Source organism: Bos indicus x Bos taurus, chromosome 3 (genome assembly GCF_003369695.1).
Source record: "Bos indicus x Bos taurus breed Angus x Brahman F1 hybrid chromosome 3, Bos_hybrid_MaternalHap_v2.0, whole genome shotgun sequence".
Lineage (NCBI taxonomy): Eukaryota > Metazoa > Chordata > Mammalia > Artiodactyla > Bovidae > Bos > Bos indicus x Bos taurus.
Genome location: NC_040078.1, coordinates 25,431,027 through 25,458,894, shown reverse-complemented (window position 1 = coordinate 25,458,894; position 27,868 = coordinate 25,431,027). Strand labels below are relative to the sequence as shown.

General features: G+C 40.5%; 2 protein-coding genes across 5 annotated transcripts in view; one reads left to right on the top strand and one right to left on the bottom strand.

The window, feature by feature from the left end:
• GDAP2 (ganglioside induced differentiation associated protein 2) overlaps window positions 1-11,367 on the bottom strand; it is a 68,160-nt gene extending 56,793 nt beyond the window's left edge. The window contains exons 1-2 of one of the 2 annotated variants that reach the window (XM_027535709.1): window positions 11,171-11,367; window positions 1,021-1,263 (exon numbers count right to left, since the gene is read on the bottom strand). In XM_027535709.1, coding sequence (XP_027391510.1) covers window positions 1,021-1,196 — 176 coding nt within the window. In that variant the 5' untranslated portion in view covers window positions 1,197-1,263; window positions 11,171-11,367. Of the gene's footprint in view, window positions 1-1,020; window positions 1,264-9,933; window positions 9,952-11,170 lie in introns of those variants that run through there. The other variant, XM_027535712.1, reaches the window with a different exon arrangement.
• The window catches only part of WDR3 (WD repeat domain 3), a 39,312-nt gene continuing 22,123 nt past the window's right edge, over window positions 10,680-27,868 (top strand). The window contains exons 1-11 of one of the 3 annotated variants that reach the window (XM_027535697.1): window positions 10,680-11,274; window positions 15,490-15,697; window positions 17,498-17,707; window positions 20,072-20,190; window positions 21,950-22,028; window positions 23,188-23,283; window positions 24,209-24,322; window positions 24,479-24,580; window positions 25,010-25,107; window positions 26,335-26,442; window positions 26,956-27,186. In XM_027535697.1, coding sequence (XP_027391498.1) covers window positions 15,527-15,697; window positions 17,498-17,707; window positions 20,072-20,190; window positions 21,950-22,028; window positions 23,188-23,283; window positions 24,209-24,322; window positions 24,479-24,580; window positions 25,010-25,107; window positions 26,335-26,442; window positions 26,956-27,186 — 1,328 coding nt within the window. In that variant the 5' untranslated portion in view covers window positions 10,680-11,274; window positions 15,490-15,526. Of the gene's footprint in view, window positions 11,275-11,420; window positions 11,505-14,810; window positions 14,951-15,489; window positions 15,698-17,497; window positions 17,708-20,071; window positions 20,191-21,949; window positions 22,029-23,187; window positions 23,284-24,208; window positions 24,323-24,478; window positions 24,581-25,009; window positions 25,108-26,334; window positions 26,443-26,955; window positions 27,187-27,868 lie in introns of those variants that run through there. The other 2 variants (XM_027535690.1, XM_027535702.1) reach the window with 2 other exon arrangements.

Below are 27,868 nucleotides of genomic sequence, written 5' to 3'. Positions count from 1 at the left end.
CAAAATTGAGCAATAGTAAAAAAGTTGTTCCTGACTCAGAAAGGCTAATTCTTGAATACAAGTGCTAAAACCTCAAAACTCACAAAACTATTATGCCATTCTTTTCCTTCTTTCTTAAGAGATGTGTATAAGACAGGGAGTGACAGCTAATGGGTACAGGACTTTGGGTTGATGAAAACTGTCCATGGTGATGGTTGTACAACTTTGTGAATGTACTGAAAACCACTGACTTGTACAATCTAAATTAGTGAATTGTATAATATATGAATTGGGGGTTCCCAGCTGGCTCAGTGGGTAAAGAATGTACCTGCGATGCAGGAGATGTGAGTTCAATCCCTGGATTGGGAAGATCGCTTGGAGGAGGGCATGACAACCCACTCCAGTATTCTTGCCTGGAAAATCCCATGAACAGAAGAGTCTGGTGGACTAGAGTCCATAGGACTGCAAGGAGTCAGACATGACTGAAGTGACTGAGCATGCATGCATGATATATGAATTCCATCTCAATGAAGGTTTTTTAAAAACAGCTTTTTATAAACAGAAGTGTACTATTACGACCAATACATGCAACAATATAGCTCAATTCTCAAATAATTATTCTGAATGAAAGAAGTCAGACTAAAAAAAAAAGGATGTGATTCCATTTCTAGAAAATGCAAACTAATCTAGAGTGACAAAAAGATGAATGGTTGCTTGGGGATGTAGAAGCAGGGAGGAGCAGGAGAAAGGGATTACCAAGAGATACACAAAAAACTTTTGGGGGTGATAAATATATTCACTATCTTGATTCTGATGACTGGTTCACAGGTGTATGCATGTCAAAATTTACCAAGCTGTACACTTTAAGTGAAGTTTATTGTATATCACTTATGTCTCTATAAAGCTGTAAATGTATATGAAAAGTAATATTTCAATAATGAGAGGTTTTACAAAAAGAGTTTAGAAAAAAACTATGAAAAAAAGAATTTAGAAGAAATTATCAGAGTATTATATCACGATATGATTTAAACAAGGAATTACCAAAGAACCACTTTTCCATTGATATCCTTATTATAAAGAAAAGGTGATCTAATAGTCTCTTCCTGGTATGTTTCAGCTGCAATCTCAGAAGCATTTAACTGATCTTCACAAGAGTTGCCCCAGCTTGGCAGTGTATCCACATCCACAAACTGGGAAGGTGCACCCAAGGGATCCATGGAATGGAAACTTCAGCTTGTCTTTTCCCAAATTTCTCAGCAATTCAATATTCACTGGGGACTTTAGCTTGAGAGAAAAGAAAGAATCATTTTAATAGAGAAGCACAGATACTCCTTCACTTTATTAGAGCAAAAAACAAAACTCTACTGTGAAATGCACCAATAGGATATTGTGTGATTACAGTCACTTACATAGTCCCTTAAAAAATCAAATGTACAACAATGAATTACTACAGTTTTTTAAATACAGAAAGAAAGAGAGATTATTTAAACATAAATTATTTTCCAAGAATTAGTCATTTAAATAATCACATGTCCTACCAGTTCTACTTTCCAGAAACACAGGACTATTCACTCAACTTTCTTTGAGTGTCTGCTACTGGCAGGGTGAGGGGAGTGTTAGATGTTGCAAGAGATACAGAGACACATATTATGTACAACTTAGAGAGTTCAGTCTAACGTGGAGACTGAGAAGCAGGGAGGTTACTGAAATCAGGTAGTAAGAAATAACAAAGGTCTCAACTATGTAGAGAAGGAGGAGGAGAGGAAAGCATAGATTTGTGAGGCAACATACGAAGGAAGCCTTAACAGGATCTGATGATTTAGAGAATACAGGGTATGAGACACTGATGAGGTAGGAGGTTGGTTGTAGAGAAATGTAGAAATTAAAAAAGAAGAGTGACAGGAAGACACACAGCGTCAAGTACCACAGAGAGCTCACGGGAAATTTAACATGAGAAAAGGATATTTCATTTGCCAATAAGTCAAACAGCTGTTTCAGTAAAACGGTACACTCACTCATTCAATAAATCTTTGGAAGCATCTGTTAGGTGTCAAGCATTGTTTTAGTCACTGGGGACATAAGAATAAGATAGAGCAGTCCCTGCTAAGCAGTCCCTTAGAGAGCTCGTGCTTCCCTGAAAGGACATGAAAAACAAGCAAGCAAGAAAGCAGGTATCTAACAGAATGGCTGGAGGCAATAAGTATTATGAGGAAAAGGTGATATTTGAGCAGAGAGCTAAATAAAGTGAGAGAGCAAGCCATGTAAAGCTCTAGGGGGGTGTGCCAGACCAAGGCAATAGCAAGTACAAAGGCCAAAAGGGCAGGAGGGAAGGAACTCTGTTCCAGGAAAAGTGTGGAGGCTGGTCTGGGTTAGAGTAGAATGAGCTAGATAGTGAGTAGCAGGTGATGAAACTTGGTGAGCAAGGAGAGGTCAGATGAATCAGTCTATAAGTCATGATAAGAGGTTTAGATCTTGGCACAAATAAGGGCAAGCTATTAGAAGATCCCTATAAAGATAATGATTAATATAAATAATATTTGAAAAGATTACTCTAGCTACAGTGAAACTGAGTGGGGGCAAGAGTAAATGCAGAGACCGGGAGAAAACAAGTGGAGTAATCCAGGTGAGACGGTGATGAAGGTGGTAAGGAATGGTTAGAACTGGATGAATTTTCAAGACGGAGTCAACAGGACCTTCTAAATGCACCTGAGGGGTGAGGGAAAAGAACAAAGATTACTCTTAGATATCCTGCTTGAGCAGTCAAATAGATGGTAATGCTATTTACAGAGAAAGAGAAGACTGGAGTAGGTTGCAGGTGCAGTAATAATCAAGGTCTTTTTTTCCTTATGTTTCTGCATGTGTTAGGTTTGAAATGCCCATATATACTCAAGTATTTGTATCAGACATGCAGTTGGTTACCTGAGGCTAGAGCTCAAAGAAGAAATCAGGTTAAATTTGTAAAATTGGAGGTCTCAGCATATAGATGCTATTTAAACCTATGGGAACTGGGCAAGACCACAGAGACAGAGAATGCAAATAAAGAAAAGACCCAAGGACTCAGTCCTAAGGCAGAATTTGGAGGTTGGAAAAGAAGAAAAGTGAAAAAGAGAGAGAGAGAGAGAAAAGGATTGATAAGAATGGAAGAAAGATCTGGAAAAGTGTGGTAACATAAAAGCTAAGTGAAGAAAACAACTTTAGATGGGATGCTCAAGAAGGATCATCCAGGGTTAAATGCTACTGAAAGATGGAGGAATAGGACTAAAAATTAGTGCATTTGGTAAGTGAAAGATTGCTGGTAACACTGTACATACAGGAGAGCAGACAGATGATGAGGGAATGACAGTTGGTGTGTGAACTTCCTGAGGAGTTTTTCTGTATGATCCTAATGTTCGTTAAGAGTTAAGGAAAACAAGCATGCCCCTCTATACCTAATTTCTTGATGTTTCTTGCTCAGAGACATGGGATACTAATTGGGATGAACTACAGATCTGATACAATATTCTAATTCCTGTACCAACACTGTGTGGGAGGAAATGTGTTCCTTTATATAACAATCTCAGAAAAGTCTTGCAGATTACGAAAGTAGTGAAAGTGTTTGTCACTCAGCTGTGTGTGACTCTGCAACCCCATGGACTGTAACCTGCCATAGGGGGTCTCTGTCCATGGGGATTCCCCTGGAGAATACTGGAGTGGGTAGCCACTCCCTTCTCTAGTACATCTTCCTGACTCAGGGACTGACCCCAGGTCTCTCGCATTGCAGGGAGATTCTTTACATTTGAGCCACCAAGGAAGCCCAATTTTGTATCAGAGGATTATTCTCATTTAAGTACTGCTTTGATGTTATTTTGAAATAAAGAAACAAATTCTATCTAGAAGTTGATGTTCAGTCCTGTCCAATCAGCCTTTGAAACTAGAATGTGTGTTTTTGTATGTGTGTGTTCAGTCATGTCCAACTCTTTGCAGCCCCGTGGACTGTAGCCTGCCAGGCTCCTCTGTACATGGAATTTTCCAGGAAGGAATACTGGAGTAGGTTGCCATTTCCTACTCCAGAGGAAACTAGAGGCAACCACAAGTCCTGTTGATCTGTTCACAAGTATTCAGCCTGGAACTGGACAACTGAATAGAGTAAATGTGAAGGCTACATTCACCGTCTATGGCTGAACTGCTTTCAGTTCAACGCAAAGACACCCTGTAGAAATTCATACTTTCCCAACATTATCCAGATTTTTGGTGACTGACTCATGCTGAAACTTAACCAAAATATTAAAAAATCCATTAAAAATTTACTTTCATTTTGCAAACTTGAACATCAAATTACAGGACAAAACCACTTACTTTAAAATAACTTTTTTCTCCAATTCTAAGTAATAATCACTCATCAGTTCAGTTCAGTTGCTAAGTCGCGTCCGACTCTGTGTGACCCCATAGATGGCAGCCCACCAGGCTCCCCCGTCCCCAGGATTCTCCAGGCAAGAACACTGGAGTGGGTTGCCATTTCCTTCTCCAATGCATGAAAGGGAAAAGTGAAAGTGAAGTCGCTCAGTCATATCACTCATAGAACACTTGAAAAATACCAAAAAGGGGAGAAAAAACTTTCAAAATCTGATGTAGTTCCTACTTTTTTTCTATGATAGGTACATATAATACAATTTGAATCCAGTTTATTTAGTATTTTAAGGTAAAAATTTCCAGATGAAATTGCACTTTGAGGTAGAAGTAGGCTGGTAAAAGCTTGGGCTCTGGGGCTTCCCTGGTGGCTCAAATGGTAAATAATCTGCCTGCAATGCGGGAGACCTGGGTTTGATCCCTGGCTGGGAAGATCCCTTGGAGAAGGGAATGGCTACCCACTCCAGTATTCTTGTCTAGAGAATTTCATGGATAGAGGAGCCTGGTGGGCTACAGTCCACGGGGTCACAAAGAGTTGGACATGATTGACTAACACTTCAGACTTCTGTTATCAGGCCTGAGTTTGGGTCTAAGACCTACCACCTAATAATTTCATGATCATTGACTCTGAAGCAGAATTTTCTTATTTCTAAAAGAGTCAGAATGACAGTTCTTTTGAGGATTAAATGATTATCATCTGTAAAATTGCACAGCAGACCACCTGGCACAAAGCGAGGCACAATAAATGCTGCGTGTTATAACCTTTTCAGTCAATATGAAAATCACCTGCACCATTGTTGAGATACAGATGCTTTCACATGTAGCAAAGATCAAGACGCTGTCAAAGATTCCCTAACGAGCACCAGACAAACCAGACACAAACTGCTAAACTAAGATACACTCTTATTTGTCTGCCCTTGTAATGATTTGTTAATCCCTAAAACACCTAAATCAACCCAACATCTGTTTTCTCTGATTCTGCTCCTGTGCCACTAGGGAAAGAAAAATCACAAAGTATTCTCTCTGCTGTCAAAACAAATGCATGTTTTCTTGTGTCAGCTGGGCCCTCCATCAACACTGAGAGAAAATTGTTTGAGTCATTCTTGGATGACTATGCTACTCCACACAGCATCTGTGGTAGACAGCCTTCAAGATGTCTTTCAAGGATACCTGCTTTCTGATATGAATGCCCCTGTGTAGACCTCTTCCTTATGAATAAGGCTGGCCAATGTACCCAACTGGATATTGCAGAAACGACAGCTTGTGACTTTCAAGGATGGGTCATAAAAGATATTGTGGCTTCCGCCATGCTCATTTGGACTGCCTGTTCTGGGGAAGTACGCTCTCGTGATCTGGGGACACACTCATGCAGCTCATGAAAAGGCCCCTGTGTGGAGAAACTGAGTTCCTGCCAACCACCACCACCAACTGCCAGACACAAGAATGAATCACCTTGCATCCTCCAGCCCCAGCTGACATCTTGACCACAACCTCATGAGAAATGCTGAGCCAGAGCCACACAACTAATCAACTTTTGAATTCCTGACCCATAAAAACTGTGAGGTAATAAATGCTTATTTGCCTATTATGTCCCAGGCATTCATTCATTCAAGCACTATTAAGTGCTGAGTCTCTAGTGGAAAAGACAGCCCCACAAAAATCGCACAAACTTATAATCATAGCAATAAATACATATTGCTACAACAAAGAAGGGGAGGCTCTTTAGGCTGAAGAAGCAGAGAATGTCTCTTCCAGAAAGTGAGAGTTGAGACCAAAAGTAGCAGAAGAGTTCTAGAGACAGCAGAAAGCGGACATCTGGGAGCCCCGCAGGTACCAAAGGTACCAAAAAGGTACCAAAAAGCCTAAGACACTAAAACAAAAGAAGGCCACTATGGAAGGTATGAGCCATGAGGTACCAGATCTGTTAGAAATATGCTTTCTAATCTTTACAATAATCCCACAAAGTAGGTATTCAGTTCAGTTGCTCAGTTGTGTCCAACTCTTTGCGACCCCATGAATCACAGCACGCCAGGCCTCCTTATCCATCACCAGCTCCCAGAGTCTACCCAAACCCATGTTCATCGAGTCGGTGATGCCATCCAGCCATCTCATCCTCTGTCGTCCCCTTCTCCTCCTGCCCCCAATCCTTCCCAGCTTTAGGGTCTTTTCCAATCAGTCAACTCTTCGCATGAGGTAGCCAAAGTACTGGAGTTTCAGCTTCAACATCAGTCCTTCCAATGAACACCCAGGACTGATCTCCTTTAAGATGGACTGGTTGGATCTTCTTGCAGTCCAAGGGACTCTCAAGAGTCTTCTCCAACACCACAGTTCAAAAGAACTCTTATTTTACAATGAGGGCCTCAAGAACCAGAGATTCAATTACCAGCTCAAGGTAACAGAACTAGTAAGCAGTACCTTGAGATCCAGATCGAAGACCAGTTAACAATAAAACCCATGCCATTTCCATTACATCATATCACATTGCCTCCCTTCTTTTCCTGATGCTCTGAGAAAAGAGAAGTCATTGTTCAAATTACCTTCTCTACAAATCAAAATGTCTCTATCTTCATTCACTCTTTTCAACTTGCAAGGGATTTTCAGTGTATTTCACACTTTTAAGCTTGCCAAATCACCTTCATTTAAGCCTTTTACTGCACCTGACTAGATCTCCTCTAAGGGAAGGTAATAACATCGAGTTTCCCTTCACAACATCTGATTCTCCTTCCCCTGAGTCTCCTACTCCAATTTTTTTTTTCTAACCCCATTTCTTCAGAATACCAACAAACTCCACATTTCCCCATTTAACTTTTTAAGAGTAGTCTGTTTCACAGCTCTAAATTCTTTTCCTCCATGTACTTAACCCACTGCAGTTCTGCTTCCATCTTTGTAACAACACTAAACCTGCTTCTTCAAGGTCAACAATAATTCTCCAAATGTCAAGTTCAAGAGCTAATTAAATTTTAGCTGCACCTGCTATTTATTATTCCCTTCTTGAAACTCTATTATCTTCTTTGATAGTACACTTTGGTGGTTCTCCTATATCTCCAACCACATCTTGTCAGTATAATATAAACAAGTAGTAAGAAATATTCAGAGCTCTTACTGTAGGGCAAAGTTTAATGGCATTATATGAAAGTATCATGGTATTTAACAAAGGGTGAATTCTTTTTCAGTTCCATCTCTAAACAGAAACATATTTTTCTCATTAAAAAGAGATTTAAATCCCCCTTCCCTCACCACACACACCTTGGCAATAAAGCAAATGGAGCAGCAAAGCCAAGCTAGTCAGGACAAACTGATCCCTGACCCTTCAGGAACAGGGGTTCTTAACATTCTTGGGATCATAGACCCCTTTGAGAAAGATAAACACCCTTTTACCAAACTGTGAGTACATGAGCTCATACAAGCACTGATCTGGAAATAAATCGGAGGGGTTTTCCAGACTCAATTAGTAATCCCACTGATAAAAGAATACAGAGTGCTCAGGTGATGGAAAGAGGAGAGAAAGGCTAAAACAATCTATAGCTGTATACAGAACTTCAGAGGGCTTCCCAGCTGGCGCAGTGGTAAAGAATCCATGTGCCAGTGCAGAAGACACAGGTTTGATCCCTGGGTCAGGAAGATCCCCTGGAGTAGGAAATGGCAACCCACTCTAGTATTCTTGCCTGGAAAATTCCATGGACAGAGGAGCCTGGTGGGCTACAGTCTATAGTGTCTCAAAGAGTCAGACATTACTGAGCACACACACACATACAGAATTTTGGAAAGCATTAAAGAAGAGGGGGACTTTCTACTGAAAATCAATTGATCATTTCTGTATTTTAAACAGGTTCATAAACAAACACAAAACCTTAGTAAAAAGGCTCCTGAAGCAAGACTTTTATGTCCCAGAATCTGAAAGTTTACCTAGAACAAACAGAAGATTCCAGAATCAGACCTACTTCCTTAGCCATACTATCTTAAGGGTTGTCTTCAGTACCTGCCTGCTGCTGCTACTAAGTCGCTTCAGTCGTGTCCGACTCTGTGCCACCCCATAGACGGCAGCCCACCAGGCTTCCCCATCCCTGGGATTCTCCAGGCAAGAACACTGGAGTGGGTTGCCATTTCCTTCTCCAATGCATGAAAGGGAAAAGTGAAAGTGAAGTCGCTCAGTCGTGTCCGACTCTTAGCGACCCCATGGACTGCGGCCCACCAGGCTCCTCCATGAGATTTTCCAGGCAAGAGTACTGGAGTGGGGTGCCATTGTACCTGCCAGGTACAGGTACCTGACAGGATAAAGAGAACTCACAATGTATCTTTTATAATTCAAATTTGTAATGAGTATAAATAGTTCTTATTACAGTGTAGCTTGTCTTTTTTCTCAAAACCTTGTCATCTTCTAGTTTAAGAAGTCCTCTAAATAGTGCTTTATAAGAATAACCGGATTGTCTAGAGAGATCAAATTTTTAATGTTCAAGACAGTGCAGAATCAGGCAGAACATCTTAGATCACTGTCTCAAAAAAAACCGATGTTTTGCCTGAATAAGGAGAAAACTATATCATTTAAAAGAGAAAAGAACTCCAAATCTGTCTTCTTGTTCTTCAAAATGCTTACATTGATTAGACAGGCATGTATAAAAGTACAGAGTTGCTGGTCTGTGCTTTTGATCTCCACTAATTACCAGCTCTATTTCACTGTTTTTACATAAATTATAAGTTTACCATTCTTTATGTCTTTGTATTTCAATATTTTAAATTTCAGGATACATTAGATACTTCTGCACAATACCCCTACCCTAACACCAAATCTATTATATTTAAGAATCATTCTATGCAAATAGAAAGAATGACTCTTTTAGACAAAAGAACAAATGGAAGCAGTCAAATTATGTCAACAATAAATACAGTATAATTCTAAGCTGTGTCAGTGACCCAGGTCAAATCTAACACCATCATTCAAGACCAGCCAAAGCACAAGCTCCAATGGTGAGTTCGTACTACCAACTTTATATTAAAAGAACTTTACTATGTTTCAATTACAATATTAATACATTGAGCAATTCTGAAACTTTGAAAACTAAGTTTATGCTCTTGAAGTGGTGTATTGGGAATTTATAAGATGCATTATCTTAGCACTCATTCATAGTTGATCTTAAAACAACTTTTATTAAAATTATTTTTTCTATTTGTGGTTGTCCTCCCCATATTTAATAACATTAATTTTTAAGACAGAACATCATGACTCATTCAAATACAAAAATGAACATGGTTTAATATTTTAACTCACAAAGGAACCTGCCAGATGGCTGATAAAGGGAGGCCCATAAATCAGGCACATTAATAGATCAAGAATACTGAACCCAAAGTATATGAGGCAAAATCGAACATTTAAGAGACATTTCCATGTCTATAGACAAATTATTTAGTATTTACAACTGTAAAATAGATTTCTTAGAATCAGATAATCCAAAGGGTATCATCGAGACTGAATCTAGACTAGTGAAGCACATTTATTTTTCATATATATAAATACACACATTTTCATGGATGTGATATAATGCACATCACCTTAAGACATATTAACCATACCTCCATCCGTCCTAGGTCGCTTCAGTCGTGTTCGCCTCATTGTGACCCCATGGACTGGAGCCCACCAGGCTTCTCTGACCATGCGGATTCTCCAGGCAAGAACACTGGAGTGGGTTGCCATTTCCTTCTCCAGGGGATCTTCACCACCCAGGGATCCAACCCACTTCTCTTAAGTCTCCTGCACTGGCAGGCGGGTTCTTTACCACTAGTGCCACCTGGGAAGCCCAGGTTCCCATATACGTTCACCTAAAGGCTCCATTCCTCATCAAACTTACTGAAATAATAGTCTATTGCTACAATTACTTCCCTCCTCATTCATCCAACCCACAGTAAGCTTTCAAACACCTACACTTTTACATCTATTTACAGCCTGATCATATCCATTCTTTACTATGGCAATTATCTTGAATACAGCAGACTAGGTGATCATGTCTTAAAAACTCAAGAGACGCCTGAAGAAAATCAGATAATAGAGGTAAAAGTCTAATTTCGAGGCTGGCTGAAGCTATCCTGTACAGTAAGTGAAGGACAGTCTTATTTTATATAGCTCTATGTTAACTCTAATTTTCCATAGCTACAAACATCAGAACTCATTCCTGTGCAGAACACTTCTAGGCAGCCCAAGAATAAATCGGACGGAACTACAAGAGAGAAAAGCTAATTCCCACTTGGTAAAAGAGCACCTAAAGCCTCAATTATCAAACAAGGAGGAGTCAGCGCTGGTCACTTCCCCCTCCTGCGGCCAGGGAGCGGAAACCGAAAGCCAGACCAATGTCACTCCAGGGACTGCGGGGATCCAGACAACTCAGCATCCTGGGCTCGGTGCCTACTCAGCCCTGATTCGAGCCGTTTTCGATTCGTGGAACGCCCAGTCCACACGGGCGACCACACAGACTCGACTCTGGGGCTACAGCCAGCAGGGCACCCGGCCGCCCAGTTTCATCTGCACCCCAGGGCGCGCGTCTCCCCGAGGGCAACAGCAGCACAGTTCCTCGTGCCCGACTCTGCCTACCCTTTATCTTCTGGTGGGTAACTTGTCCCTGACAGCGCCTCGGGCGAGAGGAACCCGAGCAACAGCAGCAAAAGAAGCACCAGGCTCTTTTTTGCTGAGAACGGACAGAACCAGCCTTCTCCCGCTCCCACAGCCGGGGCCAAGTCCCGCGCGCCTCCCGCCGCCCGCAGCGACCCCGGCCCGCTCCGCCCCGCCTTTCCTCCCGGCCTCCGTCCCGCCTCTCACAGCATTCCGGTGGTTCCATCCGGGCGGCAGGCGTGACGGGCTAAGTTCCTCGTGGACAGTGGCCGAGCTGCATCGCCGGACAGCCCTTGCCAGGCGGTAGGCAGGTAAGACGAGCCAAAGTCCCAAGAGGCTGGAATGACCAGCTGCAGGAGCCGTGAGCTGCGAAACACCGCCTTCCGCTCCCGGCTGGTGCTCACGAATCGGAGCCCGGCTTTTACGTCATTTCCCCCAGAAGGCAAAGGGAACGTTGGGCGGAAGAGGGTCCGTGAGCGGACCCGGAAGGGGTGCGTTCGGTGGGCGGGTTTAATCTGCTCCGAGCCGCGTGGAGGCCCAGGTAGGTACCGTAGGTGCGCTGCGGTCGAAGGCCTCTGCTCGGCTCCTTGGATTTGTCTGGTCCCGGCAGAGGCCTTCGTGGTCCTAGCAGCAGACGAAGCAGGGGGATTTGGGGCCGGTCTTGAGGGTGGAGGAGCACCTGAATTTCTATGAGTGCCCCACCGCCGTCCTGGGAGGGCGCGGACGAACGCCCGAGGTTCATCGGTGAGATGTGGAGCGAGTTGACCGGCACCTGCAGGGCTCGCTTAAAGATGCTCTGGCAGCGTGGTGGGTGTCCGGAACCCCACCTCAGTCTCTCCTGTCTAAAGACTTGGTTTTTAGACGTCTGACAGGTCTGTTACCGCGGTCCAGCCTTGCAGCGCATCATAGAAGCATGTTTTAGGGTACTATGGGTTAGGAAGCAGGGAGAAAGGAGCATAGAGAAAGGTTAAGTTGTGAACTTCCCCCCAAAAGAGTAGAAATATATGCGTGTGAGACACAAGTGACCAGTACTAAGTTGTATGAAAGATCGTGGAAGTATTCATACAATACAAAGACTTTAGCCTCGAAGGAAGTGGGTCTCAGAGGAAAACACACTTAGGTAGACGGGAGAATGCACGTTATTCTAAGTACAGTGTGAAGGAAGGCAGGGTAACAGGACAAGGAGGGACACCAACTAGCCTGACAGACAAGGTTATGCGAGATGTAAAGAGGAATAGGTAGGATGAATTCTTGGGAACTGTGGTTTGGCCCTTAAAGGGCTTCGGGGTAGAACCACATGTTTGGAAAGATTAGTCAGGTAGTATTAATGACTTTTAAAAAGGAAAGAATGAAAAGCATGGAGGTGGGAGTGCTACATAGAAAATTCGTGCAGGAACCCAGTGATAAAGAGCTGAAACAGACGTGGAAAGAGGGAAAGGATCCTACTTCAGAGAAACAAGTTTCTGAAGAGAGAGGACAGGGGCAAAGAGAAGTAGTTTAGTGGTTAAAAGAAGAAATTTGTTGGAATTTAGATTCTAACCTGGCTTTGGCATTTAAAACCAACTGAATGACGTTGGGCTAGCTACTTCGCATCTCTCTGGCTAAATTCCTTGTCAGTAAAATGGGGTGAGAATAGTACTGTGCAAGGTAATTGTGAAGGACTTTTAAAAGTGCTTTACATGTATTAGGGCTTCGCTGATAGCCTTTACTCAGTTGGTAAAGAATCTGCCTGCAATGCATGAGACCCTGGTTTGATTCCTAGGTTGGGAAAATCCCCTGGAGAAGGGATAGGCTACCCACTCTGGTTTTCTCCGGCTTTTCTTGTGGCTCAGCTGGTAAAGAATCTGCCTGCAATGAGGGAGACCTGGGTTCGATCCCTGGTTTGGGAAGATCCCCTGGAGACGGGAAAGTCAACCCACTCCAGTATTCTGGCGGAGAATTCCATGGACTGTATCATCCATGGGGGTCACAAAAAGTCGGACACAACTAAGTGACTTTCACTTTACATATATTAACCCACTTAAATAACTCAACTACTATATGTAATTATCTGTACGTTTACTCAGTTATATACATTTTATGTATTAGTTACCAGATAGTAAGCACTCTTAAAGTATTGGTTGCTTAAATAATATTATTAATGAGCCACAGGTTGCCACAGGTTACTACAAAGTTTTGCACCTGAATGGCTTGGAGAGTTGAGTGTCGCAGAGTCAGAAAAGAAATGAATAGGGTTCAGGAAGTAAGTTAGGTTCGTTTTTATACATACTAAATGTGACACTGGAAGGTATTTGGATGGAGATGTCTGATAAGTTCTCAGAGCTCTGTAGTTAATATTTGTCTGTGGGCAGGACTGGAAATGGACATGCTGGAGTCTCTGGGCCTAGGCATGCTATATGAAGTCTCCAGGGAAAATACTGTGGTGGCTGGCCAGAGACTACCAAGAAACAATTAGTTAAGGGGCTGGGGCCAGGAGAATAAGACGAATTGGGAAAGAATTGATCAAATGGCCTAGGTTAAGAGCATTATTGCCATGTTAATATTATCTTTCCTTCATTTTTAACTGCCTTTATGTTGGTTCCTGGAAGAAAAATGAAGCCAGTGGGTGGTCATTAAAATATCATTGAAGAGGAATATTAGCAAAAACATTGAATATTTCCCTGTTAAAGTAGACTAAAACAAGAGGTTGTACTCTGAAAGAGACACCCTGTAGCATTAAACCAAACTGAACCACCACCACCAACAAAAAAACAGCTCCGAAAAACTGTTTAGTATTGTGGGTTTTAGTTGCACAGGTGTTTCAGGGACTACTTTTCACATTTCCAAACAGTAGACAAGCTTGTTATCTCCTTCCCCTGTTGTCTGTTTCCTCCATAATCAAGTGTTTCCAGTGAATTTGATTTAGTGCAGTTGTTACCAAACCAAACTTGGATCGCTCACCTGTGAGCACTCAAGCTAATCTCCTGACATGGGGTTGTGGTGAGGGAGAGTGCAACATTTATATTGGGAGCCCAAACAAGGAGAATGTGTGGTGGGGTGTTGGGGGGGGGTGCGGGGAGGTGATCTGTGTGTGCGTGCGTGTGCACGCACGCACACACACACACACACACACCATTGGCTTTCAGGGAAAGGTTTTTAAAGACAAAATAAGGGAGAGGAGGTGGGATGTGTAATCAGCTGGTGGACATGGTAATTGGGAGTCAACACCATCAACCTGGTCCAGCCAGTTTGGGGTGTAAGTGCTGGTGGTCAGCATGCAGTTAACTTCTTCCTCCTGGTGGGGATATCAATATCTGAAAAATAGCTCAAGGATATGACTCAGTATCATCTGTATAGCCCTTGAGAGGAAACTAAAGGCCCGTGATTTTGTTTAATGGCTAAATTATTAATACTTTTAATTTCTTTGTTTTTGCATTTTCTCACTTTTGATTAAATTTGCTCTTTGGAACTCAGGGAACTTTAGGAGACTAAAGTTTTTCTATAAACAGTAGGCGGATGGAGGGGAGTGTTGTCTGACTTGACAATTTCAGTCTTCTCTGGTGGCTCAGTCCATAAAGAATCCGCATGCATTGCGGGAGACCTGGGTTTGATCGTTGGGTTGGGAAGATCCCCTGAAGGAGGGCATGGCAATCCACTTCAGTATTCTTGCCTGGAGAATCCCCATGGACAGAGAAGCCTGCGGGCTACAGTCCGTGGGGTTGCAAAGAGTCGGACGTGACTGAGCAGCTAGCATGTGGCACACACATAGTGTCCTACTCAGTCACACAGGAACGATGAAATCTGTCAAAAATAGTGTGCAATTTGTATTATTTTTTTTGTTCCAAGGGAAGGTGGCTGCCCTGATTTGAAATCAAGGATCAACCTACACATGTTATATAGTACTTCTGAAAATGAGGAACTGCAGCAGCGTCACCTGGGAACTTGTCAGACTTGAAAAATCTTGGGCTCCACCCCAGACCTACTGAATCAGAAATAGACACTAGGGAGGTGAGGGAGGTGGTTCCTACTATCTGTTTTCATAACCGCTTGGGTGATTTAGATACATTCTGGAGTTTGAGAGCTGCTGCGCTCAAAGATAAGTGACACGAGATGAGGCATTTTTGTTTTGCTCAAGACCATATTGCTAGCATCTAGATCAGTGCCTGTCTAATTACTAGTAGGTTCACAATAAATGCTCATTAATAAATATTTTCAGTCTGAGACTGTCAATCTCAGTTTAAAATCTTTGGTAGTTGAACTGGGGGTCAGAAGCAAATTGTTCAGGTGCATTGAAGCCTAAATAGCTGTCAGATATTTGTGAGGTGGGCATGCAGTGTGACCAGTTTGAAACTTGAGGAATGAGGGATGACATGTTGAGTCACCCCGTGAATAAAAAATGAAGCTGTTCAGGTATTTTATGTCAGTGGTATATTCAGAGTAAATGAAGGTTTAGCAGCAGGTCAAAGGCTTTGAAGCACATGATGAATAGCTGGTGTTCACCAACTCAGCAGAACCGAGGTGCCTGAAGTACTGAGTCGTCTTTGTAGGTGCAGCTGCCTCACTTGCGGCATCAGATGGTAAAACATGGGACTCACCAAGCAGTACCTGCGCTATGTTGCCAGTGCAGTCTTTGGCCTTATTGGCAGCCAAAAAGGTAACATTGTCTTCGTGACACTTCGTGGTGAAAAAGGACGCTATGTGGCAGTACCAGCCTGTGAACATGTTTTCATCTGGGACTTACGGAAAGGAGAGAAGGTAAGCCAGCAGTCATCCAGGTTCATACTATTTATGGGTATTTGAGGGTGGAGGCAGAAGTGGGAGAGGTCTGTCTTATTCACAGATTTTTTTCTTTACTGTGTGTGCCTCTAGAAACTGTTTTTTTAAATCTTTGGATCTGGATAGCCAAGTATTGTATTGTGAAATAGAACACAATAGAAAAGATTCTTTTGTGTTTTCACACAGTGGAAAAGATTCTATTGTGTTCTTCTACACTAAACTCTGAAAAGCATAACCAAATAGGAGCTTATCTTTTAGGTATTTCTTTGTAGTGATGTTTACAGGTAATTATTTGTAATCATTATTCCCAGCATTGTTTTCCATTTTTATTCATTGTTTTTCCTCTGCCAGTTCTCCATTTTTCAACTTCTACTTGCCCTCAGAACTAATTGTAGAGTTGTTATAGTTGTTTTAGTCGCTAAGTCGTGTCTGACTCTTTTGCAACTCCATAGACTGTAGCTTGCCAGGTTCATCTGTCAATGGGATTTTCCAGGGAAGAATACTGGAATGGGTTGCCACTTTCTTCTCTAGGGGATCGTCCCAACCCAGGGATTGAACTTGTATCTCCTTCATTGCAGGCGGATTCTTTACCCCTGAGCCATCAGGGAAGCTCAGTTACATAATATTAGGCATTTAAAAGGAATATGTTGACTGAATCTTATGCAGATGAGGCCAAAGGGTTGTTAAACTAGCCTTTGATATTTTGTATAACTCTGAATTCCTAAGCCTACCACTTCTGCCAAACCAAATACAGGCATTTTAATCTTGTCCACTCTCTTTGTGACTCCCAAGAGGTTAATACTTTGATACTTATTGTCCCTCAAAGCCCCTTGGGGATAAACCACTGTAGCACTCTAGTGCCAAGCACATTGGTTTCTGAGATGGGGCTCATTTAAAGCAAGGATGTGTTCATAAGCCTTTATGGAAAGTCATTTGGTGTTGACACAGAACAAGGACTTAGGAATTTATTCCTTTGCCTGGGAAATTTTGGCATGTATAAGGAAAGTTATGACCAACCTAGATAGCATATTCAAAAGCAGAGACATTACTTTGCCAACAAAGGTTCGTCTAGTCAAGGCTATGGTTTTTCCTGTGGTCATGTATGGATGTGAGAGTTGGACTGTGAAGAAGGCTGAGCGCCGAAGAATTGATGCTTTTGAACTGTGGTGTTGGAGAAGACTCTTGAGAGTCCCTTGGACTATAAGGAGATCCAACCAGTCCATTCTGAAGAAGATCAGCCCTGGGATTTCTTTGGAAGGAATGATGCTAAAGCTGAAACTCCAGTACTTTGGCCACCTCATGCAAAGAGTTGACTCACTGGAAAAGACTCTGATGCTGGGAGGGATTGGGGGCAGGAGGAGAAGGGGACGCCAGAGGATGAGATGGCTGGATGGCATCACTGACTTGATGGACGGGAGTCTAAGTGAACTCCGGGAGTTGGTGATAGACAGGGAGGCCTGGCGTGCTGCGATTCATGGGGTTGCAAAGAATCGGACACGACTGAGCGACTGATCTGATCTGCTCTGATCTGATACTAATGTAGAGCTTTGGAGAAATAGTGTAGTATAGCTTTACCTTTTCTTGAATGTTTCATTACCCAGTGCAAATAGTAGTTTCTATATTAAAGAACTTGAGACAGAATGCAGAGTTCCATTATTATTCAGAAGAGCAATTTGGAATTATTGATGCTTTTAATTTTACTGTGCCTGACAGTCCCACACTTTTTCCTTGATGACATGCTTAACTCCTCTACGTTATTTTCAATTTTTATTATTTCAGATCCTCATCCTTCAGGGGCTTAAACATGAAGTCACTTGCTTGTGCCCCTCCCCAGATGGGCTGCACTTAGCTGTTGGTTATGAGGATGGATCTATCCGAATCTTCAGTCTCCTGAGTGGAGAAGGAAATGTGACCTTCAATGGACATAAAGCAGCCATCACATCCTTGAAGTATGATCAGCTAGGAGGCAGGCTGGCTTCTGGATCCAAGGTGAGACCTTGAATTAGGTGTCCTGACTTTGATCTGGCAAAGGAGCATAAGACTGAACAAGCTGAAGCAGGTTGTTCACAAAAATTGTTGGCTGAAACAGTGGGCACTCTGTGTACAAAATAGTATCAGTGGTAGTATAGAGTGAGAAGGATGGATTTGAATTGGGTGGTCCGTTTTGTTTCCTGTCAGATTCTCTGAGTAAAGCCTGTAAAATATGGGAACAGGATGAGGCTGTCCATGATAATTACCATGTGACATCGTTGTACATTTGCCTACCCAAAACAGTACACAAGTGGGTGGATGAAGCACTGGAAAGGCAGAGGCAAAATGATGCTTCTTGGCCATTCATTTTGGTAAAATATCTCACTTTCCTATACCTCAGTCATCAGTTAGAAAATAGAATGTAAATGATTCCATTTACAATTGTGTGTTAAATAATGGACTCAAAAATATTGTGAAACTTTACTGAAGAATGTAACAAAGACTTGAATGAGTAGAGACACAAGCCATGTTCTTGAATGGCAAGACGAAGTGTTGAGATGATACTCCTATGTTCTAATTGGTTTATATAGATAAAACGGATTAAATGTACCAAAGATTTTTTTTTTTGAACATGACCAAATGATTTAAAAGCACGTGTAAAAACAAATGAATATAAACAGAGTTTTGGGAAAAATTAATAAAAGGGTTTCCGACTCTTTTTCAGGGCTGGATTTTTTTAAAGAGGTTTCAGGTATTAGAATGCATTATGAAGTCACAATTTATAATATGTTATATCAAGCTGGCATTAATACAAAATAGTCAGATTATTGCAACCAAATGTGAATACAAGAAACATATCCACTTGATATACCTAGTTAGTGTGTGTGTGTGTATATATATATATGTATATATATTTCCTAATTACTTTAAAGGTGACATTTTTGAGTAGAACAATGATGGATTACTTCTGAAGTAGTACTTAAACAATTGGCTCACCATGTGGGCGTGAATTTTAAGTTAAAACTTTACCTCATGCCATGTACCAAAAAAATTCTCAAAGACTTAAATCATGGTGTTTTAAGTAAACTAGAAGATACATAAATAAATATCTGATATCAAGGTGATAAAATATCTGATATCAATCTGATAAAGACTTCAAGCCTATGGGTAAGGAAATAAATTAGAAAGGAAATTTTGAATGCTTAATATTTGAATATTTACAATGTGTTTTAAAACATTAAAACAATATAAGAAAGTTGTTAAGAGTAAATCCTAAGAGTTTTCATCACATCAAGAAATTTTTTCTCTTTTTAATGGATCTAAATGAGAAGATGGGTGTTAGCTGAACCTATTATGTTAATAATTTCATAATGTATGTAAACTAAACCATCATGCTGTATGCCTTAAACTTATACAGTCATATATGTCAATCATTTTTAAGTAAAACTGGAAAAAATAAAGGACAATGAAAAAGGGAAAGTATTTAATAGTTCTAGAATAAAAGGCAAATATTAATATCATGTCTTAATAACAACAAATAAATAAGACCCAAAGGAAGATGAAAGACATGACTTGACAGTTCGCAGGAGGTACAGAAAGGCCAGTAATCACCATAGAGGATGTGCAGAATTTCTCATTGGTATTCAGAAATGCAAATCAGATACTGAGGTAGCCTTTCAACTTGTGAAATTGGCAGTGGTTTTTGAGCAACTGATAATACCCAGTGCTGAAGGGATGAGAAAACTGGTCTTGTCACACACAGCTCCTGTGGACCTTTAGACTGGTGCAACCTTTCTGGAGATCACCCTGAATTTCAGATTAAATTCCATTAAAATTATTATTCTATTTAAAGGTATTAAAATAGAAAAAATACCTTTTAACCCAAGAATGTCCCTTTTTAGTCTTTATTCTGATCAGAGATATATAAAAGATTGATGTACAAGAATGGTCGTTTCCACATATTTATAATAGAAATTGGTAACTACCTAAATGGCTGAAATAGAAAAAAATTTAAAATAATGATATATCCTTAAGGTTGGTTACCACATGACTGTTAAAAATGAGAAGAGTCTGTAATGACGTGGAAATAGAGAAATATATTAAAGGAGAAAAAGAAGGTTCTAAAATGATAGTAATAGCATGATCTCAGTTAACAGCATGTATGTACACATAAAGACTGGAGCAGTGTACACAAAATATCTATGTTGATCACGTCTGGGTGGTGAAATCAGCTGGTGTTTGTTTCTTCTCTATTGTTCTGTGTGCTTTCCAAGTTTTCTATAAGAACTACATATCAACTTTCTAATAAGAATATTACACCCTGTTTTTTGTCAAGTTAGGCCTTATGTGATAAAGTTCTTCTATATGATTTGATTCCTTTAGGACACGGATATTATCGTATGGGATGTGATCAATGAAAGTGGCCTCTACCGTCTAAAGGGACACAAGGACGCCATCACACAAGCATTGTTTCTACGAGAAAAGAACCTGCTGGTTACGAGGTAAAGTAGTGGAAACAGTTTCGTGTCCAGTTCTTTTTCTAGGTGAATTGACAGTGAGGCTTTCACAGAAGGAATTGGCTTGATTCCTTACTCGTTTCTTCCCGCTACACTCAAGCTTATTTGCTAGTTGCCTCTTCTCTCTGCTTTCCTCTGCCCCTGCCTCCCCTCCCCAACAGTATCATGGGTGCTATGCAGAGTTCTTTATAGCATTCTTTAATTCCCTTTTCTGATTTGTCATTATTTCCCCCTGATAACTCTTTGACAGATGCATGAACTGTCTACTTTCTGGATCCCTAGAAAGTCAGGAAAACCGAATATGGAACAGCGGGCAGATGTGACTACTAAATGTTTGTTTTAGCCTGCCTCTTTAAAAGAGACTTATTTACTCCATCCTTAGGGCTCCTGAACATCTAATAGGTTGGACCATTTGTATGGGTTAAAAGTGATATGTCAGATACCAGCAATTTCATATCGTTCAGCCTAAATGTAATAGTTACCATTCCTAAGGAATGGCTACCCAGGAAAGTTTGAAATCCAAAATGTTGCCAGGCAGTACTTAGAAGGACCACAGTAATTAGTAAGAACCACAGAAGAACCAGAAGCGGTGTAGAAGAGCAGCACAAAATGCTGTCCAAATGGTGGATTTGTCCCTGTGGGGTAGGATACAGGGGTGGTAGTGTGTCTTGTTCAGATAACACGAGGCAGTGACTCTACAGTTCCTAGAATATACATACACCTGAGAGCTTAGGGGATGTAAGGAAAAGGAAATGACACCGGGAGGTAGGATTGTATAGGAAAGGTTTTGTAAATTGGGTTTTAGGATATTTCCAGTTTTAATCCTGGTACCAGCATTATGGTAGATTTCTACTGGTGAAGAAACAGAGAACAGGCATTTGAGGCAGGAAGAGTAGAGCCTGTTGGCAGGGAGATTAAGAGCCAGTGAATGGGAGGTTTGGGGAATGGTGCCAAAGAGCTTGGTTTTTATTTCATAGAGAATCTTGAGTTGGTGCAAAGTTAGGAAATTGAGATTATCTGCCAGTGGTGTATTGGATGTGATGAGGTAACAGATTTGAATAGACAGAGACCACATAAGTTATTAAAATATAAAATAATTCAGGCAATAGGACTTAGATTCAGGTTTGTGTACAGAAATGGATTGGAAGGAATCAAGGCTTAGAGACTTCCCAGAGGAGGCATTTTCAGGACCTGGAGACTAGCTGAACATTGGAAGACAAGGGAGCAAGAGAGGCTATGCTCTTTCTAGTTAGACAGATGAAGGAATGTTGATGCTGTGGCTGTGGAAATGGTGTGTAACAGCCCAAGTTTTATGTTCTGTAGCACTCTGAATTCAAGGTTATTTTTGGAACATTTTATTTTCTACCTGAGAATAGCCATATAGAGAATTAGGATTCTTTTTTTCTTTGCCCCCAGCAAAAATGGATTTATTTAGGATCAGCAGAGAATTGCCATTTCATTTCCACTCAGCAAGGGAAAAAGAGCTTTCTCCTTTTATAGAGGGGAAAGGAGGTTGGGTGGCTATAATCAGCGAAGAGTCCATGGCTTTTCATTGACTCAGTTCTTGCCAGGAAAAAAGAGGAGTGTTTTGAGACTTAGGATTCTTTTTTCAAAAGAAAGGTAAATATTAACATTAGACATCATTGCTGTGTATTATGTCTTTTTAAGGCAACAAATGAGTCCTTGATCTTCATGTTCATTTGATTCTTCCTAATAAGATTTTTTTTCCTATTTCTTCTTTTAGTGGGAAAGATACCATGGTGAAATGGTGGGACCTTGATACCCAGCACTGTTTTAAAACAATGGTTGGCCACCGAACTGAGGTACGTGTAGGATTATGGGGCCAGGGCAAGAATGGCAAGGCAGAAAGGAAGAGAGCATTTCTTTACTGCTAACAATAATTGGTATATCCTGTCTTGAGAGAAGTTGGGATGGTGGACAAAGTGCCAACCATCAGAGCAGATAGAGCTGCTCTGCTGCTGCTACTGCTGCTCTGGCATTTAGTAAATATTGGTCTTACATTAGTTTTTAACCCATGAATATGGGTTTCATCAGTTTAAATTATAAGCGTCCACCTTTATGATTGTAGGGAAGTATAGTGATACTGCATGTATAGTGCCTGGCCTGGTGACATGTAAACAGCAAATTATAGCCATTATAATAGTTCCCTGAACATAGATGTGTTCCATAGAGATCAGGGAATATTTTACATCTTTGCATCCTCTGTGCTTTGTTCATATTAGGCAGAGGCGAAGGTGAATTAGGGGTAAAAACTTCCAGTTGTGGGATGTAATGCATATACAGGGTACATAGTAATATTACAACAATTTTGTGTGTCAATGGAATGGTAACTTGTCTTACTGTGGTGATCATTTCAGAATATATAAAAATTGAATCACTGTGTTGTATGCCTTTAGCTAATAATGTATGTTAATTATAAGTCAGTTATATAGATGTATATGTGTATATGTATGTGCATGTGTATATACACCCTAGAATGTATGAGGAATATACACATCCTAGAATTAATGAGGAAAAGCAAATTAGAATTTTATGTTGATTTGCAACAATACTGTTATTTTCAGTGTTTATTCATGCATGTTTGAGTCTAAAAATGATACTCTGATAGATATTAATGAGCACCTTTTATTTGTAAGCACTGCTAAAAGCAAAGAAGTGCCAGACTTAAAATTATCACTTGAGTGGCTTCTAATTAGGATTTATTCTGAACAGCCATTATCTAAATTTAAGGATAGGAAATTACAGAGAAACTGCTAGTTACCACATAAACAATTCTACCCTAGATCATTTTCTTTCTAAAAGTGGGCTTTCTTTTAGTGTCTTTTGAAAAGGTTGCCCTTAATATTAGACTTTACAGTGCCAAAGTGATTTGACTACAGCATACTTAGATTTTTGGGATGTCATGTCCTACATCCTGGATTCCCTTAAATCATATTATTTGAATCTGTTTATGCTCTGTAGGTGTGGGGGTTGGTTCTGGTGTCTGAAGAAAAGCGACTCATCACTGGGGCTTCTGACAGTGAACTGAGGGCTTGGGACATATCTTATCTACAAGAGGTAATTGCTGATTTTCTGATCACGGGCAGGGTCATGGTTCAGCAGTTTCATAGTTTTGTTGAATTTAGAATCAGAAGTAATTACTGAGTACTTACACATTGTGTTGGAATTTTCTCTTACTGATAACCTGTGACTTCCACACAATTTTTTTTCCTTCATTCTGTGTTTTATTTCTATTCTCATTTGCACTTGGAAGAAGGATAGCTTTAGGGTTACAGCTCTTGGTAATGTTAATGTTTTAGTTTATAGGGCTCTTAGCTTGATTGATATTCCTTGATCTTTGGGTGTCCATGGATGGACTTCAGGATATCTGTGACCCTCTTCTCTCAAACAAATATCTTTGTAGAATTTCTGTATGTTTATATAAATATGTATATTTTGAGAAGATCTATAACTTTTTATCAGATCCTCAAAGATTTTGTGTGGATAAAAGGTCGTGTACCTTTTATCCAGGGTTTAATTGGGGTGAGATATGTGGTGGTGTATCCAGTAGCCATTCTGATGGGTTCTACATTAGTAGGCTAGAGTTGATCTTTTCTTTATATAAGAAGAAAATGTAACCTCTCATATAGTGTGTTTGCAATTTGTAATGCCAATTTGAATCCTTCCTTCTAGAATATGGTGGATCTTTCACCTAAGATTTTAAAATTAATGAGGTCATCATTTTTTCACTTTGTTATGGAACAATGGTCCGTATACTATGGGAAGTTATTAAAACTAGTATGATGAATAATGCTTTGTTTGTGTTTGATGTAGTCTGTTTTTAATATGTTCTGGTAAGTGTGCTGCCATTGAAGAGATCAGAGAGGTCACTAAATGGAAGTTATCAGTAGCCATGAAGACAGGTTTCTAAGTCATTAAGGGTAAGAGTCACCTCCTAGAACTAATTATTTCACTTTTTATTTTCCCTTTTTTATAAAAACAGATTGAAGACCCAGAAGAACCAGAACCCAAGAAAATCAAAGAATCTTCTCCTGGTATACAGGACTCACATGAAGCAGAGGATGGTACCCTTGAGATGGATGAAACTCCTGAGGATGTAATTCATTTTTGTTTCTTATGTTCAGTTGAGTTGAGTGCTGGGAAGGTATTCATTTTAGGAATGATCTTTGTTGCCTGCATTTGAAATCCTGTCTTTTCCGGGGTTAACAGAAGTAACTGTTAAGCTTCACCTTTTCTCTTGCTTCTTCTGCAGCGCATCCTTACATGCAGAAAAGCTGGATCCATAATGCGGGAAGGAAGGGACCGAGTTGTGAACCTTGCAGTCGACAAGACAGGCAGGATTCTTGCTTGCCATGTGAGTATCAGGCTCAGGAGAAAATAACAAGGACTCCGCTGTTCCTTTCAGAGACTCATTTAGTATTTGGTGTGGACGTGACTTTTTCTTTGGTCCTTTTAAGATTTCATTATGTGGTACCTTGTGGATCTATACTCCCTAGCTTCTGTTAGCATAATAGTAATTACTATTATCACTGTTGTTATTAGCAAACACTGATTAAATCCCTGCTTTTCTAAACAATTTAAAAGCATTAACTTCTTATTTAGTCTTCAGAGGAACACTGTAGAAAGTGGTATATTTCCGCTTTACAGATGAGACGACAATTACAGAGAGATTAAATTGTCCATGGTAATACCAATAGGGAAGAAAAAGAAATGTTCTTACAGAGAAAAAGCTGAATTAACAAGTTGCCTCTCCTGGACTCACATCAGCCTTTTCCTTTTCTAGGGAACCGATTCTGTGCTAGAAGTGTTTTGTATTCTTTCCAAAGAGGAAATTCAGAAGAAAATGGACAAGAAGATGAAGAAAGCTAAAAAGAAAGCAAAGTGTGTTTTCTTAATATTTACTACTAATAAAGTACCCTGGGTGGGCCACATTGTACTGATAGAAAAATTGTGGCTTCCTTAAAGGAATATTTACTCTGTTTCCAGTTACTATTAAATGCTAGGGAAGGTTTTAAGGTGTGCTGGTAGTCCAAGTTGTAATTTCTATGTATAGTTTTATAACTTACCATATTCGTAGATCTTGCATTGAGAACCACACAGAACTAGAAAGACAGCACAGATATTTAAACATAGCTTCTGAATGATTTGGCTTCCCTGATAGCTCAGTTGGTAAAGAGTCTGCCTGCAATTCAGGAGACCCTGGTTCGATTCCTGGGTCAGGAAGATCTGCTGGAGAAGGGATAGACTACCCACTCCAGTATTCTTGGGCTTCCCTTGTGGCTCAGCTAGTAAAGAATCTGCCTGCAATGTGGGAGAACTGGGTTCGATCCCTGGGTTGGGAAGATCTCCTGGAGAAGGGAAAGGCTACCCACTCCAGTAATCTGGCCTAGAGAATTCCATGGACTGTATAGTCCATGGGGGTCTCGAAGAGTCGAACACGACTGACTGACTTTCAGTTTTCTAAAGGATTTAATTCTGAGAGGCTAGCAGTATATCTTCAGTGACAGCAACCTATACAGAAGGGGACTGGATTGCTTGGTGCTGACCTGTGGGACTGTGAGAAGGAAGACTGGTTGGACAGTTACATAATTGAAGTTTAGGACAGTATCACCTTAATTAGGTCATTATAGCTATAGAAATCAGTTTCTCAGTGGTTGAAATTTATCAAGTCTCAAAAAGTCATCCTTTCTTAAATTTTTTATTTGCTAGAGCAGATCTTGTGAGACCTCTGGTTTATTTGACATGGTTGAGTTGCTAAGTGTAGGCTAATGGATTTTCTAAAAAGTCCCAAAGATAGAGAAGTTTATCAGAAACACTTCAGTGGAATAGTTTGAACTATGAACTCATCGCAGCAATTTTATGGACTACTGCATTTGGAATCCATTTATTAAGGGTACCTGTTGGATGGAATAATACTTTATATTAATTGCATTGTGGTACACAATGCATTTCTACATACACGTCATTGTTTAATTTTCATGGTAATTTCATGTGGTTAAATGACTTTCCCACACGGTTTGTTGGTCTTGGACCAAAACTTGACTCAAGTAATAGCAAAACTTCTAAAAAAGTGATAGGATGATACTTTTTTTTCCTTTTCTCCTTTAGATTAAATTCTTGTAATGAGGAGGAGGAAGACCTTGAAGTCAATGTCAAAATGACTCTGCAAGATGAAATCCAACGGGTAGCTAATATCAAAACTTCTGCCAAAATCAAGTGAGTGAAAATGTAGTAGCTGAAGTATCTGAAGTGTTGTAGAAATAGTAACCTGCTAAGTTGTATCAGCTTTTCATCCTATTTGTAAGCAGTCGCTACAAATTATATCTGGACACAATGGTTGTGGGACTCAGTTTCTCCTGCTCACCATGGCCTCACTTATTCATCATCTTCTATGCTTCATTATGATAGCCTTTTATCTTTTCATTTATAGTTCTTTACTGCTGCTAATTACAAAGAAAAATGGATAGCCTGTGTTCCAAAAGGATTTTAGGTCACTTAGAAAATATACACAGAAACAAATCAGATCCAGTATCTGAGCTCAGGTTTCTTGGACTTGGTCTGTACTTGACTACTGTCCAATATTCAGAGCACTCTTATAAGTAAAATCCTTTACACTTGTTAACTTACAAGTGGAGAGCATTGCAAAGCCTTTCTCCTGAAAAAAAGTTAATGCTGAAATGAAGATGGTTGCTGGAACATTTGAACATATGTGAATATTTTCTCATGCAGATCCTTTGACTTGATTCATACTCCTCAAGGAGAGTTAAAGGCGGTTTTCCTGCTGCAGAACAACTTGTTGGAATTATATTCACTGAATGCTTCCACGCCGGGTCCTCAGCCTGTCCGGACAAACAGAATTACCATTGGAGGTCATCGCAGTGACGTGCGGACTTTGTCATTCAGCTCAGACAATATTGCTATCCTTTCAGCAGCAGCTGATTCCATTAAGATATGGAACAGGTTTGTGAAGTGATGCCCTTCTGTAGCTCTACTCAGTAAAGTTTTCTTCCCTTTGAGTTAGTTTTTAGTACTCTTGATGATTAGTTTTTCTTAGGGCCCTAAATACAGTCCCTTGAAAATGTATTTTTAGTGCATTTTGACTGTAGACCTGTGGAGTTTAGAGTAGGAAAAATTGCCTTTTTAGATTTGGTGCAAAAAATGCAAGTTTAATCCATGTCTAAAGCTTATTGCTATACTTGGTTAGACACAAACATATCACCTACTCTAAATTCAAGTAGGCTTAGTGCTTTCCAGTAACTTTATCTTGATTTCTAATTCCTCACTTTCCTAGATGACTCTCACACTTCCTTACTTCTCACATCTCACACCTCTTGCCCTTTTAAGCTGATGACCTTGTTTCGTAGTTCACTGAAGAAATCAGTTCGGTTCAGTCGCTCAGTTGTGTACGACTCTTTTGCGACCCCATGGACTGCAGCATGCTAGGCTTCCCTGTCCATCACCAACTCCCAGAGCTTGCTCAAACTCATGTTCATTGAGTCGGTGATGCCATCCAACCATCTTAGCCTCTGTCGTCCCCTTCTCCTCCTGCCTTCAACCTTGCCAGCATCAGGGTCTTTTCCAATGAGTCAGTTATTTGCATCAGGTGGCTAAAGTAATGGAATCATCCAAAAACATTCATATG